This window comes from Kryptolebias marmoratus, linkage group LG15, assembly GCF_001649575.2.
Source record: "Kryptolebias marmoratus isolate JLee-2015 linkage group LG15, ASM164957v2, whole genome shotgun sequence".
NCBI classification, from domain to species: domain Eukaryota; kingdom Metazoa; phylum Chordata; class Actinopteri; order Cyprinodontiformes; family Rivulidae; genus Kryptolebias; species Kryptolebias marmoratus.
Genome location: NC_051444.1, coordinates 9,867,231 through 9,886,339, shown reverse-complemented (window position 1 = coordinate 9,886,339; position 19,109 = coordinate 9,867,231). Strand labels below are relative to the sequence as shown.

The following is a 19,109-nucleotide window of genomic DNA, read 5'->3' as shown; positions in this document are numbered from 1 at the left end:
AAACAACATGTAAGCCTGAGTTCCTCTCTGGCAGGAAACACAGCTGTAACTGGCAGCGAAACGTGGCTGTTATTTCTGGCATCAAAAGTCTTTTTGAAACCTTGATAAACAAAAGACGTGTAAATGGTGAGAACCCATCCGAACACCCACCGTCCATCAATCCATTCGTCTGCTTTGTCTTTTTCACAGGGGGTAGGGGGGCTATGCCAGCAGTCAACAGATGATGGGTCGTCAGTCCATCACAGGGTCAGCACAGGCACACGCAACACATACAACAGTGTGTACACACCTCTGGTCAGTTTACAGTAGAACCATCAAGCTAACATGCATGTTTTTCTCCAACAAGAAAGGCCCCACTCAAGATTCAAACGCAGAACCTTCTAGCTGCAAGGCATCAGTGCTGACCACCTCACCACCGTACTGCCTCAGCGCTCTCACTCTCTCCTTTTTCCAGCCAAGTCAGGCATAAAACCTCCATTCTTTACCTATACATTTGTTCATCCACACCTAAATATTCTCTCCTTTCAGTATATATGTTTTCGGATCAGATACCCTGAAACTAACATGAGCATAAGGAGCCGAAAAATACTGACAAAAAGGGGAAGGAAATAGGAAAGAGCCATAAGGTCACAGAAAAGTCAGGGCTGTCAGTCAGGCTTGGTCTGATCAAGTCAATAAGTCCTGTGGGGGAAGTCAAGTCAGTCAAAATAGAGAGGAAACAGTAAGTGTAGCATTTGACTTGAAGGAATAGGCTTTGACAGAAACGCCAGCCTTAGCAGTGCAGCTGTGTATGAGGAGTATAAAGCTTTCACAAGCGAGCCACAAAGCTCTTAGTGCAGATGTGGTCTGAAATAAAGCCATTAAACACATACACACACACAGATTGTGGCATTGCTGAAACTGAAAATCAGTTATACATGAAAGACGTGCAACTCTAAAAGACAAGGACTTATGAATAGGAAAAGGTTGAACATTTTTGGCTGAAGGTTTTGCTTGTTCTAAGTAATGCTTTTCATTAGGTTGCTTTATTTCTCTCTCTGGATTTATGTTGAGCTCTTTGAGCGGTTTTACAGAATATATTAAGGGTGTCAATAATTTTAGCTGCACAAGCCAAAGTTTTATTGTTTTTGTCAAAAGCTTGCTTGGCTAACAGAAACTCAACAGTGAAAACTTTTTTGCTGTAACAAGTCAATATGTCTACTGCGAGCTCTGTAAACATTTAAAGTTTCAGACTGTTTTGGACTGCTTAATAAATCTTTCTAATTCTATATTTGTTAAATCCCCCTGTTGATTAATTTTCTCTGACATGCCCAGTTCTCAGGAGCTCTATCTGGTGAGGTGTGGAGTCCCGTGGTGCAACTGTAAAATAATGTCTTCCATATGGCCATGAAAGCACGGGCACATAGAGTATTACCCCGCAGTAATATGTACAAGCAGACGTTCTGCATGCCTGCTCCGCATATCCACACCTCAACAGAATAATAGGAAAAGTCATGTAATTGTGGTTATCAGAATCAGCGACAACAAACTAATGTGCTGTGATGCATTTTAGCAGTGTATTGTGTTTGTGTTGTGTGTGCACTCACATTCAGACCCCAAAACTGATTGTTGGGTAACCCATTATGTATATGCAACAAAACACACACACACACAAACACATTCAGCTCATCGCCTCCCTCTGACCCTACATTTCTCATGTTTGAACTTCATTCAAACATGTCATGAACTTCAAATGCGGCATAAATTTTACACAGCTCATCTGTCACTGTGGAAGCAAACGGTGTGACCTTGGAATAATGTAAGATGTGAACAGAGCAAGTTCTGTTAATTAACAATAAATCTAAAGGATTTTCACAAGGTCCAAAGATATGAAAGTGGCCAAGGATTTTCAGAACCAAACCATGTCAAAGTATTAGGAGGACCGACTTGTGCAGTTTATTTATTTATTTAGTGACACTTAATTTTTATTTCCCATCTTTGGCTCTCTGCTTTACAATGTATTTTTAATCACAAAAGATGCATCTTTTATGCATGTTTGTTGCCTTTTTAAAATGTTTCTTCCCATCTGATCTGCATGACTGGGAAGAGAAACTCTTGGTGGGAGACGGTTGGGGGAGGAAAGGAAGGGAAGAGAGGGAGCTTTTTTTTCCCCCCTAAATGATGTAATACCAAAATCTGACAGCACAAGGCAGTATTGTAGATGTATTTTGACATGTCCTTGGAGTTTCACTGTGTGATAGAAATTAAGGAGAGAACTTTGAGTTTGGATTGACACCTGAATTTCCTAATCAGTCAGTACAATCAAAGGAAACGTTTGAATTCTTTACCTCCCGTGGATGATTGTCTCTCAGTGTGATCTGCCAGTCAACACCACTCTGATTCAATTCTCCATTAAATGAATAAATAACGAAATACATCTTTTTTTTAAATAAGCTTTCTTTTTGGTTTCTTGTAATCATTTTATTCTGTCTTTTCTGAACTCTTTAAAGGTCTCTCTGAGTTTGTCTTTGACAATTCACTAGTTTTTTTTAACTCCTATTCAGAGCAGTTTTTTTAATTGACTATATTTAGAGGACGTTTAATTTTTTCTGTTTCTGTTTGTCTCTTTAGATAACCTTGTTTATAGTCTGTCACAGAAACGCCCCTAAAAGGAGTTTATTATGCATTCTCTAGCCTTCCATAAATAACTAGGTGCTTCTAAAAATACTGACCAACATTATCTATCTATCTATCTATCTATCTATCTATCTATCTATCTATCTATCTATCTATCTATCTATCTATCTATCTATCTATCTATCTATCTATCTATCTATCTATCTATCTATCTATCTATCTATCTATCTATCTATCTATCTATCTATCTATCTATCTATAAAAAATTAACATAAATAAATAAATATAAGGTTATTTGGAGTTCTGACTTACAACAAACAACTAAATTTACTGTATTGATCTCTATGAGTAGATTTTTATTTATTTATTTATTTTTAGGTGACAGATGTGAGGTCACTTTTTTGACAATATGCTCATAATCTGCTAAAATGGTTACTTGTGGGTGTGGGTGGGGGTGGGGGTGGCAGGAGGTGGAGGTTGCCTTTGGGGTGTCGAGCGGGTCCCATGAATTAGGGATGGCGCTGTGTACAGTGTGTGAGTGAGTTCGCAGCCAAAGTTGCTCTGCGCAGGCAGGAAAGTTCGCTGGAAATACGAGCGGCGATCTCAACTCCTGTCATGTGGATGTCCAACTCAAACACACGGACTCCGGACGCCAGAAAACAAGGACTCCGCCGCAGCTGCGTGGATGCTTTGAGGAAACGTCTGCTTGTTCTTAAGAAGTAAAACTTAACTGTCTGCTGGCTTCGCTGCACGCCGCTGTTTCAATGGACTGTCGCCTGTCTTATCCCTCTGTAAGTTGGACCAAAAAAAAATCACTGCATGCTTGGAGACAAGTGTTTACGAGGAAGTATGACCTAGCTGCTGACGTTATGCCGTGTAGCCTCGCCTTGGGCGCTTTAAAACCATGAACTCTCCCGGTGAGCAGGAACTGACACCCTTATCTCGGAAACACCGACTCATGGCTGCAGCGGTGCCCGGTGAGGACAGCCCGCTGCTGCGCAACGCTTCCAGGGCTTATCGGAACGGACTGGGGGGTCTCGTTCACTGCTTCATCTGTGGGAGCGGAGTGACACCTGGGAAGGAATTAAAGCTGCAAGTGACATATAAGAAGGAAAGGTTCCCCTTTTTCCCGTTTCTCCAGAATCAGGAGCCAGCCCCGGGCGCGTGTGAGCTGAGCCCGGATGGACACGCGCTGGTGTGCGCCGTGTGCCACTGCTTTCTGACGGAGCAGTGGAACTCCTTCGAGCGGAACAGGACGCCCATTGAGAAGCGCATGTACTGGCTGAAGCGACCCTACCAGTGCGACTCTCGGCGGGTTCCGCAGGAGTGGAACATCTCCTACGACCTGGAGAGGAGAATCAGTGTCGGCAGCCAGAACTACGACGGGGGCGCAGAGTCGGATTTTTCATCTTTTTCTGAAAATGAAAACATATCCGATCAAGAGATGGATTTAGTCGACAGAGCCGGCGCAGGCAAAGAAAAGTATCTGAGGACACCTGGCAAGCTGCCAAGAGACAGTAGCAGGAAAAACAATGTCATGAGTATTAAAAACAGCCCCGATTCACAGCGGGCAGTGCGCTGCGCGGTGGGCGTTTATGACGCGCAGGGATTGCCTAAAGCGGAGAGTGTTCAGCCGGCGAGGCGCGGTGCTAAAATTATGAATAATGTCTGTCAGTCATCAGCATCTCTAGCAAAGTCCCAGGAGAGAATCCCTCAGCGATGCTATGACAGTCCTCCCTCCGACACACCTGTGCAAGACAACGGGGTCATTATGCGCAACAGGCTCTGGCTGGAGGAGGAGAATGTCAGACATGTGGAGCCGCGTCAGATCCAGCGTGCTGCCGACAGCAGCTGTGCTCCATCCAGACATCCAGCGCTGCTGCACCGAGGGAGAGCCGAGGATAACTCCATGACTTCTGTTGGTACGGCTGCTGTCATCTCTAAATGTAACGTGGCTGTTCCCAGGGAGAACAATTATGACAACTCAGATGAAGACGAGATTAACATCACAAGTGATGACGACAGGGAGGCCTATGGTCGCAAAAAAGGCCCAGTTACTCAGCTCAAACCTGTCACAGACCTTTCAGCCAAGAAGAGAGCCCAAGCGCATCACGCTGCAAACCCCAGTTCTGAGGAGTGTGTGTGTTATATCTGTGGTGCTGGGCTCAGACAGGATGGTTATTTCAAAGTCAGTGTTCAGAAACAGGAGCGGGCCCAGGGAGAGCCCTTCTTTCCGTTTCTGTGGCTTCACTCAGCTCCCAGAGGTGCAGTGCCTATCAGCCCATCAGGTACAACTGTTGTCTGTAGTAGCTGTCACACCTCTCTCATGCAGCAGTGGCAAAGCTTTCAGCTGGCTGATGTGCCTGTCCTCCAGCGCCTGTATGTCGTCCCCATCAACCAAGATACCAGTGCCCTCCATCCCTACCAACACACTCCACGAGATGAAAAGACTCTAAGCTCCACAGAGTGCGTACCTGAACCTAATGTTTCTCATGAAGCCTGTTTCCTCTGTGGTAAAGAGTGTAGAGCAGATATGAGAGTAGTTTATGCACAGGCTGGTGTGGGCAAATCCCGCACTGTGATGTACTTTCCTTTCATCAACATGCTGCCGTGTCCACCGAATGCTCAGAGGGTGAGGAACGGCCGTGTGCACTGCTGCCCACAGTGCCATTCGATTCTGGAGGAGATCTGGGCTGCATATCGACTCAGCATCAGTGAAGACCTCATCACATCTGTCAGCTCCTTCCTTGTTCGGTACCATGCGTCCATGTCCATTGATGGGTCTGGACCAGTCCACTCTCATACAAGGTTAACCTCAGTCTCCAACAGCTCCATGTCAGTGTGTTACCTGTGTGGAGCTGAGCTGGGTGCAGGAGGAGAGTACCAGCTGCATGTCAACCCGCCCGGTCGTTGTGGAGAGAGGGAACCTTTTTATCCATTTCTCACAGTCCACCCTCCTGCACCAGGAGCCAAGCCGGTCGATACCACAGGCCTGGTGTCAGCCTGTAAACTGTGCTACCACGACCTGTATGCTCAGTGGGCCCAACATGAAAGCAAGGGCCTGGATCCCTCCACCCCTGCTTCCTCTAGTTTATCCAGTGCCAACCTCCAGCCACTAAGCTCCCCGTGGGCCCGCCAGTACAGCTGTGAGTCTTTTGTGTGTTTCTTCTGCAGGCAGGAGCAGCGCAGGCAAGGCAGGCTGTGCGCTGTCACAGTGGCTCGGCTACCCGTCTTTTTGTATGCACCCCGTAGCCCACAGACGCTTTTGGTGGATGATGGCAGGAAGCTGGTGATCGGCTCATGCGTGGATTGCAAAGCTTTGGTGCAGGTGGGACAGAACATGCAGCAGGGTGGAGGTATGCTGGGACGTGGAGCTTCAGTTGGAAAAAGGAAAGCTCCAGAATCAGATTCACCACAGTCTAGACATAAGGTAAGAACTGAGCCACTTGATGTAGTGGGACACACTCACATACTCCTTTATCTTTGACTGAGTCATCAATAGATAAAATTGCAGTTTTCTGTCTTCAGTTAAACCTGACTTCACTCCACGTGGCTTTGCTGGCTTTGTTCTCCTGATGCCATCTTTCAATTTGATGGCAATAATAATTACAGTCAAATGCATTATTGTCAAATTAAAACTGATCACTGTTCACTGCAACATTTAAATCTGCTTTGTGCAGAAAGGGTAATCCACATATTTATTTGTGTGGTTTACTTGAAAAGAAAAGAAGACTGGAAGGCCTCAAACATTTTTATCAGAACTCACTTCTATAAACAAACGAGGAAAACTATGGGGATCCAGAGGCCAAGGCCAGTTCAGGGTTTGCTGTGTTCATGTGTGCAGGTTTATTTGAACAAGCATGACTGAGTAAGTGTCACCTGGTGCTGAAGAGTTTGTTTTGGTTTGAGCCCACTGAGTAGTATTTTCCATGAATTTAGTTGAAACCTAGCTTCAAGAATTTTTCTAACAAAACTTGAAAACAAAACAATATTAATCAAACATAAAATGATATTCTTTGCAGCAGCTCCCAGTAAATACTACAATGACAGTATTGGGTTTTTAGTTCAATAATAGAACAGTCATTTATCTTTGTATAATTAAATATTGATAAGTTTGTATTTGAAACTGATTCTTCCTAAAGCTAGCTGTAAGGCAGTGTGGCTCTATTTGGCTAATTTGGTAGGGATGTGTCAGATGACAGTTCATTGTTTTTCTATTATCCTGGTTTCATGACAAACTACAGTAATAAGTCATCTTTTCGAGTTTAAAACAATGCTTGTGTAAGGGGTCCAGATGGGCTGGCTCAGTGAGCAGAACAATCTATACACTTCCTCTGAGGAAAGATCATTCTGTCATCTTTCTCTCTTGGGTTTTAGTTTCCAAAGTGTTTTTTTGTTTCACTTTGCTGTCTGTTTAATGATTAAGTTTTAGGTTGTTGGGTATATAGGGCTGTATGGAAGACCAGTTTTGGCCAGTTGAGGGGAGGTGACGTGTAAATGAAGAGCTGAGGAGTATTTAGACAGCCAGCTGGTTCTATGAACGAATCTCTCATGCAAACAAACACTGACTGTCCGGCTGCACAGGACATGTGAAAAACATCTGTGGATGCCATTCACACTCAGCAGCCTCAGTGTTGCACACACTTAAACCATCTGTCCGGAGCTGCCCACTTAATTCTTTCTCTGTTCTTTAAAGACGTGTGTAAAGTTGCACTGTTGCTTTATAGTTTCCAAACATAAGTTTTTGTTACTATTTTTTGAGCATAAAAAATTTAATTTGTCTCAGCAGACTTTATATAAATCATATGAGAGAAGATGTTCCTTTGATTATGGGATGGACTTTTCTTCCTACTAAAGTTAGGGGATCATCCCTGCAGGGGCGTTTCAGGTGATCATATTGGACTTTTGGCACCAACAGTTTTGGCCCAAGTGAGCTGGTGACCTCATAACTGAGACAGAGCCAGTGGAGTTGGGAAGGGGTGCTGTAAAATAGCTGCAGGGGAACAGGTGCTTTGCACTTTAGTGCCATGCTTTAAGCTTGAGAGTGTCTGTCATCGCTGGGGTTTGAGCTGTCAGAAGGAAGTTCCCATCTGGTTCTCTTTAGTGCTCTGTGTGCTTACATTTAGCTTTCAGTTCAATTCTGTTGAGACTTTAAAGTTGGCATGTCCCCCAGAATGTAGAGCTGAAACAGTTTTACATTTTAAACGTAAAATAATTTCTTAGACTTTTTTCAATCATATCCAAAAATGACACAAATTCCACCTCCTACTCCTTCTCTTTACTGCACCAAAATAAAACATGGCATGTCATGCTGCTTACTTGAGTTAGTTCCCAGCAGCAACAAATTAACACTTGCTTCAGAATGGACCTTTTGGATTTTTTGCATCTATAGTTTGGAAGCATTCAGCTAATTGCAATTTACAATTTGTGCCACTAGATATCACCACATCCTACATACCGGATCATCAAATGTGTCATTGTTATTCTTTGGCCCTCAGGTATGTGGAAATGTCTAACTTTTTGATGGAACAACTACAAGCCACACTATATTTGAATGTGCTGTGTAAATAAATTATATTACACTGACAAATTTTAAATTAAATGCAAATAGCTAAATCTTATGTTAGTTTCTAAACCACTGTTTTTTGTTCTTTGTGATAAAAGGGTTCAAGTAGCTATAATTAGCATTTTTCTATTTGCAACATTGTCTTCAAGATGACTCTGGCATGCACAGATGTTGGTTTTCATTTAGACAGTGACTTATGTAATCAAGTTATTGTCAACCATTAAAATTCAGTTTATTTCTACTCAGATTCACAAGGCCCAGCAACTCCCATGTCACCTCAACCACCTTTCATGCCCTTTGTATTGTGCTCGTTTAGAAATCTTTCTGTGACTATTCTCAGCATATTTGTGCTTTTGTTTATTTATGTTTTACCTTTATAACCAGTGTCCAAATGACAGATGCTGGAATATACAAACCTAAAAAATTTTTGTCTTTGTTAAAGCTTTTCCCTTTTTGTGGCATCAGTTGCCACACGTAATAGAAAGAAATCAAATTCAAATGGGTTGTTAAAAAGAAGAAATTACTCAGAGTGAAATGTTGGAAGAAGATGAAGAAAAAAAAAGACTTAGAGGAGGGGTAAGGTCAGGGGGTTAATGGGATTTAAATTACAGCCAGAGAAAAAAAACAAAAGAAAGAGGATTCATGTTCTTATCTTTTAATCGTAAAAGCTATTATCACAGCTTCATATCATTAGACTTTGAGTTGTTTTCATCAAGTAGTTAATTTACAGCACATAATGTGTTGTGGCTGTACATATAGTGTGAAGCATTTTTGTGTATATGTATTTTCTGGATAAGTTTGTGTTTTGTTGGTCAAAACCATTCATATTGCACATGCTGCTTGAAGTTACTTCAGCTGTGCTCTCCTCCCAGCAGCACAGTCTGACAAACAGCTTTGGGTTTGAGAGGAGATATTCTGGTATTTAAGGGGCTTAATCTGAAAGCTGCTAGAGGTGGGTTTTGATTAGCTCTCAAAGCTTTAATCACTTTTTTCCCCACTATTCTCACTCAGTGCTGCATTCTTGACCATATCTGAATAGTGAGATCAGATCATGCATGGAGCCAACGAGAATGGAGTGTTCCAGCATTTCATTTCTTCCCTTTTATGTCTGAACTTTGCAAAATCTGAACTTCTTGTATACACAAAGCTACCTGTCACAATGCAGGGATCTGACCTTTTGTGGTGTCAGATGTGGTGTTTGAGTTGTCCATGACATAACTTTTATCATACTGGACAGTAAAACCTTTTGGATTTGGCTCCAGCAACCAACTTCTCTTGCTGGCATACACTATATTATAAAGCGGGCTTCTGTAGTTCTAACGGTCTTTCAGAAGTTTTATATTCTGCTGCCTTCCACCAATTAAGTTTTTATCAGAGAATGATGTCAGTTTTCTTTATTCACACAGCTGTAATGTTTCATCTTTGGCGTCTTTGTTAAAAGCAACGACAGAAAAAGAGTTTCCAAGATTTTTTTTTGTGAAGGTTAAAATAAATAGATGATTCATTTATAAAAGGCAAACTGATATTAAATTAATTTGTCATTCTTTCAAATATCTAAAAGAGCACTAGCACGTAAGGCATCATTTTTCTTTTCGTGCTCATATGAATGAATAATCATACACTAAATGTGATCATTAAATGCAATTAAATGAAAACTCTCTGTCAAGCAGTTGCAAAGAGGAAGCAGTAAGAAGCTTAAGAAGAGGGAGTGGGTGATTAAGTTCTTTGGCATCCTTTGTTGCTACAAAATAATTATAGCAAATGTGAACAACGGTGAGAAAAAAACATAAAAAAACATGACATCGTTGATGGTTAGGTTGGGTTTCATCTTATTTGAATAAATGATGTTTTTGTAGGGAGACACATGGGATGTTGGCAGAGGAAGTTGCGGTTTCAGGACTTGCCAGCTTCAAAGATTTGGAAGTGCATTCAACATATGAAAAGATACTGACCTTTTAATCCTGCAGATCTAATCAGAGGGGGAACATCAATTTGGTGTCACATTTATTGATTGTGCCATCAGTTATTGTATATTGTTGCAGGGGTGGAAAAAGCAATATGAGATGCCTGTTAAGCTCTATGACTTGAGCTAATCACTCCAGCATTGTGACACATGCAGTATGTTTTGGTGATTTAGGCCTAAAAAAGTGCCAATCATAAAGTTTTAATTTTCCTGTGTTCATTTTTTAATATTTGTACTTACCTTAAGAGTACTCTGTTATACCACACAGTTTTTGAAAGACTTAAGATATATCTGGTTAACTTTTTCATTTGCTTTAATGAAAATTGGTTTGCATAGAGCAATACAAAACAAATGTCCAAATCCTGTGTCCTGGGCAGTGTGCACATGGAACAGAGGGGGGAGTCTTCATGTTTGTTCAGTTATGTTTTTGTGGGTCTTTCTGGCATCAAGGTATGTGGATGCAATAAATCACTGAGCAACTAATCATCTATTACACTGAGTTCCAGTTCATGTGAGTGGGAGTTTACAGTTCTAAATTAAGTTTGTATACATTCATGTAATGTTGCCTGTCCAGTGGGACTTTTTTGGACTTCCTAGTGGGGTTTTGTACAGTTTTTTATATGCAGAAGAGATGTCTTGACCTTGTTGTTTTCATCAACTAAACTTTCTCTTTTTTTGCTTTTAAAGCAAGTATACAATATGTTTATATGCAGAAGAAAAGTGGATTACTTTGTGAAGTATTTTACCTAAATTTAACTTTTAAAAAATCTCAGTTGAAGCCTAGCATTTGCTTTACATGAACACATAGAAATTTTTGCTGGTTTTAGACTTAAGTTTACAATTTATGAGGAGTACTGTTACTGCATGCGGTAAAACGTGCTATATAATGCCTTTATTGCTCCAGAAAAAAGGGCCTAAAGACAATAGAAATGAGTCAGTACAATAGAGAAATGATCCCTCAGTTTCAGTTCTAATTCTTTTTTTTTTTTGTTTCACCTACATGTTCACTGTTAACACTATCTTTACTGTCTTGTAAAATATAAAAATTTAACAAAGTTTAACTAAGCTGTGCAGTGATGAGAAATGATTATTTCAACACTATGGTGCAATTTTTACACCAAATCCTTCATTTATACCCTTTGGACTGTTGATCACATTTATTTCCTTTCTGAAAATGACAATTAAACTAGCTTATACATCAAAAGATATCTGAACAAAAGCAAGCTAGCTGATTGTATTTGAACCATTTCTGTCAATAGTGATCACAAAGGCTCAGGATTCATTGGCGTTCCCCCTCCTTCTTCTTTGCCAAGATGGCATCAATTGAGCATTTAGGAGAATTTATCCTTAGACGTCAGATAATACAGATTAAACAGTGTGATGCACCCTCTGCCTACACTGACTTGCCTGTCCTCAGATATGTAACTACATGTTGCAGAAGTGCAGACAACATAAACTGATGATGGTCCTCCTGCTGTATACGGTCCAATAATTTCAAGGAATAGAGATTTAGTCAAATATAATACCCCTGTGGAGCGGATGTCTTACAAGCTTTATTTGTATCAGATTTGGTAATGCCGCTACATGAGTTTTGATTGTTTCAAAAGCTCAGTATGTCCTTTGTCATCTCAATCATTTCAACATATATGCTCACCATCTTCTCTAATGTCTAATTTTATTAATTTGAAAAGAATATGTAACCCTGTTTGAATGCATAAAACATGATGTTTTTCATGCACATCTTTCATGCTTCACATTTGCCTTTGTATTCTCTTGAATCCTGGCATGTTGTGACATCCAATATGTTAGCATGGTAAAAAGTGTTACTCTACTGTTCTAGACTTAGGCTTTACAGTGGTAAACCTGGGTGTATTGTGGTAATTATAGAGGACAGAGGGTAATGCAGCAGCAGCTCAGCCTTTTCCCTGCCAGCTGCCCTTTGGCTATAACACACACATTCACACTCTGTCACATAAATGCATCCAATCACAGGCTTGCACTTAAAACACAAACATGTATGTAAACACAGAGTGTGTAATCTTGTCTTCATTTCCATAAAGAACAGCTGCAATTGTGTGTGAAAGTGTGTGTTTGTCTACGTATGTCTGCCAGGTGGTTCGGAGCACTGGCAGGTGTTTGCTCTTGTGCTGGCGAATGCAGCTGCATTGTGCCACAGCTGTGTGCGCATGCACTCTGAGTCTGTATGCATCTGCACCTGGACACAAGTAGGGAGCGTAGCAGCACAGTAGCTAATAACAGACCTATTTCTTTACCAGGCATTTAACATGTAATTTATACGCATGGCTTCATTTTTTTATAAAGTGCTTCTCATTAATCATGCTCGTTCAGACCACCCAAATGTTGCTAAAGGTCTGTGTTAATGGTACTTTTCATTCTTTAGTTTTACCCCCTTTATTTCCTTTTTTGTTTCACTTTGTATTCGTATGGTACTCCTGCGTTTGTGCTTGCCCTGTTCATGCTTTTAATGAGGGAACCCTTACCAGCACCCTGCTGTCAGGACAACTGGAGATGCAGTCTCTGCGGAGAACTAAATATAATGCACGACCGCCGGCTCTGGCCAACCAGTTTCAAGACTGCTTCAGCACTTTTGTTGTGCAACCAACGAAGAGCAAGAGATTCTGGTTGCTGATGATCCTTAGCGAGCTTATTTTGGCTGAAGAAGACATTCCCTTCTTGGCTTTCTCCCTCCTTCCCTAAGCCCTGATCCTCCTCACACACCCAACCCCCCCACACCCAAACCGTCCAGCCACCTGGTCTCTCACATACTCAGCTTGTCCTGCCAGCCCCAGGACAGCTGGGAAGACAGAAACAGAGAAGGAGTTTTAGACCGAGCCTCACATGACACTAGAGACTGTGATTCCTCTGGATAAACGCAGACTATACACACATTCATTACTTTAATACTCTAAAAGTCTAAAAGTCTGAAGTAGGTGTGAAGTAGTGGTACATAACTGATATCAGAGACTTTTTTTTAGAGAAATTAGGAGGTATTGCCCAGTTGAAAAATTGGGATCAGTGTGCAATAGTAAAAAGGAAGCAGTAAGAAGCTTATGAAGAGGGAGAGGGTGATTAAGTTCCTTGGCATGCTTTATTGGTACAAAATAACTATAGCAAAAGTGAATAATGGTTAGGATTTAAATATAACATCATTGATGGTTAAATTGTGTTTTATTTTATTTAAATAAATGATGTTTTTGTAGGGAGACACATGGGGTGTTGGCAAAGGAAGTTTCGGTTTCAGGACTTGCCAGTTTTAAAGATTTGGCAGTGCATTCAATAGATGAAAATATGCTGACCTTTTAACCCTGTAGGTCTAGGTAGAAACGGAATATCAACTTGGCATCACACTCAGTGACTGTGTCATCAGTTATTGTATGTTGTTGCAGGGATAAAAACCTATGTGAGATGCCTATTAGGCTCATGCATAACACCTGACTTTCGTGGTCCTTTTGTCAGCATTTCAAACAATGATACTCTCAACAGTCAGGTCACAAACATATGGGTATGCTTGAACACAAACAAATATAGTCATGAGTTAATAAGACTGTGAATAGTTTCCAGTGGTACACACAGACATGACCATGACGTGAGTCAGAAATAAACTGATACAGTTTCTGTCTGACAAATAGATGCCACAGATTCTCATGTCAGTATTTATTTGCTGCTTTTTGCCTGCTATCCCTTTCAAGTATGCCATCTGCACTGTTGAAATGTTATTAATACAGACTTTATGTGGCTGTTCACCGCTGCTGGTTGTGTTTATGACTTATTGAAAGCAGGCCTAACCTAATCCAAAGCTACGAGGGTAGCAGTGTGCTAACATTCAACATGCCAGCTTGGTCAGTGGCCTTTCCCACACCGTCTGGAGTTGTGTGCAATCTGGACTAGTATGTAAGTTGTGGTCAATGAGAGAAGACACAAGTATAGGCCACAAAAATGGACATCAGAAAAGGAAAACACTATTGGATATTTTTGATGTGCTATTACTAGATTGATAAAGCCAGAAAAGGTTTAAACTTGAGTTTAACATAATCTTTTAAGCAATCTTGATTGAAAAAAAAAAACACATTGGTACCCATTGTTTCTTTCTTAGAGATCTACCATAGTTTAAAATACTTAAGTTGTTATGAAAGCCCACAGATGCAGAGGAGTTATTCATGTTGTTATACTGCTCTCTTCTTCAGGGGGCTATAAATATAGCACTTAGCTCAAGTGAGGTGTCAGAGGTCTTTGCCTTTTTGCTGCCTTTTTTTTTTCTTTTCCCATCTGTGTCATCTCTCTTTTTTTTCCCATCACCTCTGCATTCTCCTCCATTCTCTGCTCCCCTCATTCCCTCATTTTCTCCTTTTATCCCCGTTTCCCCCCCCTTCTCATCTCCCTTCTCGTCTTCATCTCCCCCTGTGGTATTAGTGGGGCCACATGTTGCTGGCCTCTCCTGGTGGTGTGAGCTCCATAGCAGGCCGTGGCTCCAGGCTGACGCGTAGCTCGGTGTGTGTGTGTGTTTGTGTGTGTGCGTGTGGATGAGAGGGAGGACTGTAATGTGTTCCTGCATGCCTAACAGTGAGTGCATGTGTGTATGTGTGAGGCCGCTAACACAGTAACCTGATAGTGGTGCGGCTGAGCAGTACAGAGCGGAGCAGTGCTGTGATTTATCCCGTGGGCCCAGCAGATGGCTGCAACAGGAGTTTGTTTAAGTTTGCTTCAGAGCCGGGCAAGCAGCCAGGAGCAGAGAAAGGGGCTTGCCAGAAAAATGTTCAGTGACTCTGGATGCCTAACCACACTGCTCCCCCCTCTTTTCTCCCCTCTCCCTCCCCCCTAACCCCTCATAGTCCCCTCAGTCCAGCACACACACACAAACACACATGCTCTTGCAGACTTTCTGTCGCTACTCTCCTTTTACCCCTCTCTAATTTCTCTCTTTCCTCCCATCTGCTCCACACACTACACACATATGCACATTCACATGCACACACACACACATATTTTGTGTATGCTTCTCTGTTCTATTGGCAGCATCTTTGGTGCAGACATGATCTCACACTTCTTGAGGGGGGGCATGAAAGATTGTGAGGAAGCATCCATTCTGATTGGGTTCTTCTGAACGTAACCATATGACCGGCACTTAGCATTTGCACACTGGAATAAAGATGGATCTCTGAAACATACAGTGCACAAAACCTGGATGTGCAAGCTTAACATGCACACACACACATACACATACAGAAAGTGATGTTTAAAATAGGATCCAGTTGAATTTTGATAACCCTACACTGCCTTTTCCTCTCCTGCTCTGAGTCAGACTCTTTCTGTGTTTGCCAGAGTGATGACAGATCCTGTCAGATCACTTCAGGTCATCCAAGTGATAACTCCTGACCTCTTCTTCCATACATCAACTACATCTTTCCTCCTTATCTCCCTTGTCTTTAACTTGTCATTTCCTTCTCTCTATATACTTCTCTTTTAGACATCAACAAAAGCAAAAGGTCATTGTGAATATATGCAGGAAGCAGACAAACTGATATAAGGCTGTGGACAGTTTTTCGAGACTGAGTCAGGGTGCAAGGTTAGAAAACTTTGAACACATTATTTTCTTTTTCCTGTTTCTCATTCATTCATTTTCACATCCACCAGGCCTGTTTGTCTCAATATATTTTCATCTGATTGCTTGCTGAATATTTATTTATTTATTTTTAATCCAGTATTCATTGTCTTCCTGGTGTCACCAGTACAACAAATTGACAGGTTGTAAGAGAACGAAGAAAGCAGCTGTTACAAGCTGGAATCATGCATGCACATAGAGTATTGAAAAATGGGACATTTTTATGTGTCCACTTGTGAGTAATGACTGAATGACTAATTTTGGAAGCTGTCTGGACTATTGTGCTTTGGCAGTGATTCTTATTTCCTCAAAACATTTTTTTTTACTACATGCTGTTTCCCTCAGGTCAGAAAACCACAGCTGAATGTTATTTTTGATATGTAAGTCTGTAAAAGTTTGTATATAATATCAGTGACACTTTTAAATCCCTGGAAATATCATCTGGATTACAAACCATTCATAAGATTTGTTTCTCCCTCTATCTCTGTTTCATTTTACTGGGACATAATGTAGATATGAAAAAGTATTTAGCTTTTAGCCATAATAGCTGTCAGTTTATCACTCAGAAATAATGTAGTAGGTAGGCGTTTGACCATTCTGTATGCCAGACATTTATGAGCAAAGAGATCTTCTGTATATTATTTAATAGTCTTATTCCTGTTAGAGCAATGTTTTAGACTCAAAGGCTTTTTTTCTTACTTCATAAGCCTTAATGTAAAATGTAGGGGTGTTGGAAAAATGCAATAATTGCAGTTACACTATATGGTGCTTCCTGTAAACAAATGGAAACTGACAATCTAGATGTTGTGCCAGAATTACTCCCCTGGTGCCTTTCTGTAACATTTTGTGACAGAAATCAGACTTATTAGACCTTGTAACACGTATGCATCACTCTTAACACTACAGAAGTTGGAACTGCTGCAGCAGTATTAACAAACTGTCAAACACAGCAGTAATGAGTTACTTTGATGTAAAATAAGCTGTTCAGGGAAATAAGACGGATTGCGTAAGTTGTGTCGACGTTTCTGCCCAGCGCAACTAATTTTCAATGTAGTATGTCTAGATATCTGGATATTTAGCACCCTTTTCAACTGTTTTCATCCACTAATCTTTTGTTTAGTACAATGCAGCATGAACACCAGCTAAATATGATTGGTTTTTTTGCCTGCAATATGTTATGTGAAAACTTGTAACACTGTGAGGACCGCTAATGCAGCTTCTGACCTTTCAAATAGCTTTCTGGTGGAGTCGTTTTCTCAGGTGAAGTTAAAGGTCACCATTTCCTTGTGTTGACATCAATACAGCTGAGTAATTCAGTCCTTCCAAATGAAACTCAAATTGTCTAATAAGCTAAAACATTAAGAAAAACATTGTGGGTGCTTTTATTTTACCTAACCACTGCACAATTGGTTGATTAATTTTAATTGCTATGATAAATTGATACATTGCTGGAAGATGTATGAAATACTCTATATTAATCAGTGTGATGAGTGAATGAATGTTAATGTTGTAAAAGATTGACGAAGCTATTAATGTCGTGTACTTTATGTTTGTAAGGGGTTTTCTTTTAACAAGCGCATGTTCAGCTCATTAACTTAAAGTGCTACATTAATTAACACCAATTATATATGAGATGTTTGAGTACGCAACATCCCCATTTTGCCACATACAGTATGCTTTTGAAAAACCACTTTTAAAACCATGCTTTTAAAAAAAACCCACCTTAAATGTAGACAAGTCAATCAAACAACACTGGCAACAGGTGAAGAGCACGAGGCTTCTAAAGCTCCTTGATAGCCTCAGAAGAAAGGAAGTGAGAGGGTCACAGGTCAGCAAGCTTAGCTGCCTGCTAATGAATATTTATCTGTCAAGGTTACAGTTAGTTGACACAGATGGGCTTTTCCCATAGCCATTACTTTAAATGTGCTTGTGTTCACCCAATACCCTTATAGCAGCAAATACTTTAAAATCAATATTATTTATAAGGGGGCACTCACTAATATCATATTAACTGAGATGTTATTTTTTTGACCAGTTATTTATTTAAATTTATTCACAGTGCCTTTAAAAAAATATGTTAATTATGTACCTTAAGGGAATGATTTTTATCCCCTTTAACTGTTATACTATTCATACACTATTAATTTCAGTGAGACATTACATCTTTTTATTGTTCCTTTCATGGAGTAACTTTCAGGACTTGTCAACACTGACATCTCAGATAATACTACTTTGTATTACCAAATATATGGGAAATGCACTCTGGCAGTCAATGTTGTCTTATCTGAATATTAGCATTTAAAATATGTTGTATATTATCGTATTATCAATAATTTGCTGTATATATTCTGGACAGACAATATTTTTAAAAGTGCAATCATTTCCTCCTGCTAATCTGCTCAGTTTTTGAGGATGTTAAACAATTATAAAATATTGCACAAATATACAGTAACATTGCTGGTTTATATACTACATTTACGAAACTCAGTATTATCAAAAAATAGGAAATTAAACATGTGCAGCCAAAATGAAATCTGCTTTTATTCATTTTTACCTAAAGTCTTTACCTATGTATTTGGTCACGTTTGTTGTCTGGCATCCATCATGGAGTACTGCAGCACCCTTCACACCCCTACTTACCTAGTGCAATGTCATTGCAGTGTAATATAAACTACTCACAGTAGGCAAAGATATGGTTCTGAATATTAAAACAAAATGAGTTTATAGTTTAATTTGTGTTGTCATACATGTGTACGTATATGATGACACTCATGTTTGATCCAGACCAGGTGGGGATTTTGAGATCCATTTGTTTCCCACCTGCTGGTTTGCTTGAGGAGAGCGGGAAGCATAACATTTTCAACAGACCCGACCCTCAGACAGAGTGACGCTGGCTGAGCGGTGATCAGATGCTGTTTGACTTCCACTCAATGTGGAACATGTGTCTGCGTGGTTGGACTGATAGTAGGTTTTGGATGAGTTCCCGCAGCGCACAGTTCCACAGGTGCCAGAGTTGTTCGGAGTTGTGCACGAGCTTGTGATTGTGTGCAAAAGACACTATAAGGTTTCCACACACTTGCTGGAGCATCTTAAGGCACTTCTTATGGAGCTGTCAGCACAGATCAAAGGCATCTTTCTCTGTTGTTTCCCTGCTCTTGGCTGAGTCAGCTTGCGTGGAGTCTGAGCTGCTTTTATGGAGTGTTGCTGAGCCAGTCAGTGGTCTTAGGCTGCTGTTGGATCTCTGCGATAGGTTGTTAAAACTGACTGACAGCCCTGCTTTACAAGCTGCTATACATCAACCAGTAGACCTGCTGCAACCGTGGGAACACAGCCATAGTTGTGTG

General features: G+C 40.7%; 1 protein-coding gene across 1 annotated transcript in view; it reads left to right on the top strand.

Moving 5' to 3' along the window:
• Positions 1-3,166: 3,166 nt before the first annotated feature.
• gse1 (Gse1 coiled-coil protein) overlaps positions 3,167-19,109 on the top strand; it is a 155,377-nt gene continuing 139,434 nt past the window's right edge. Inside the window, exon 1 of the mRNA XM_017404008.3 lies at positions 3,167-6,046. Within this exon, the coding sequence (XP_017259497.1) occupies positions 3,521-6,046 (2,526 nt within the window). The 5' untranslated portion in view covers positions 3,167-3,520. The remainder of the gene's footprint in view (positions 6,047-19,109) is intronic.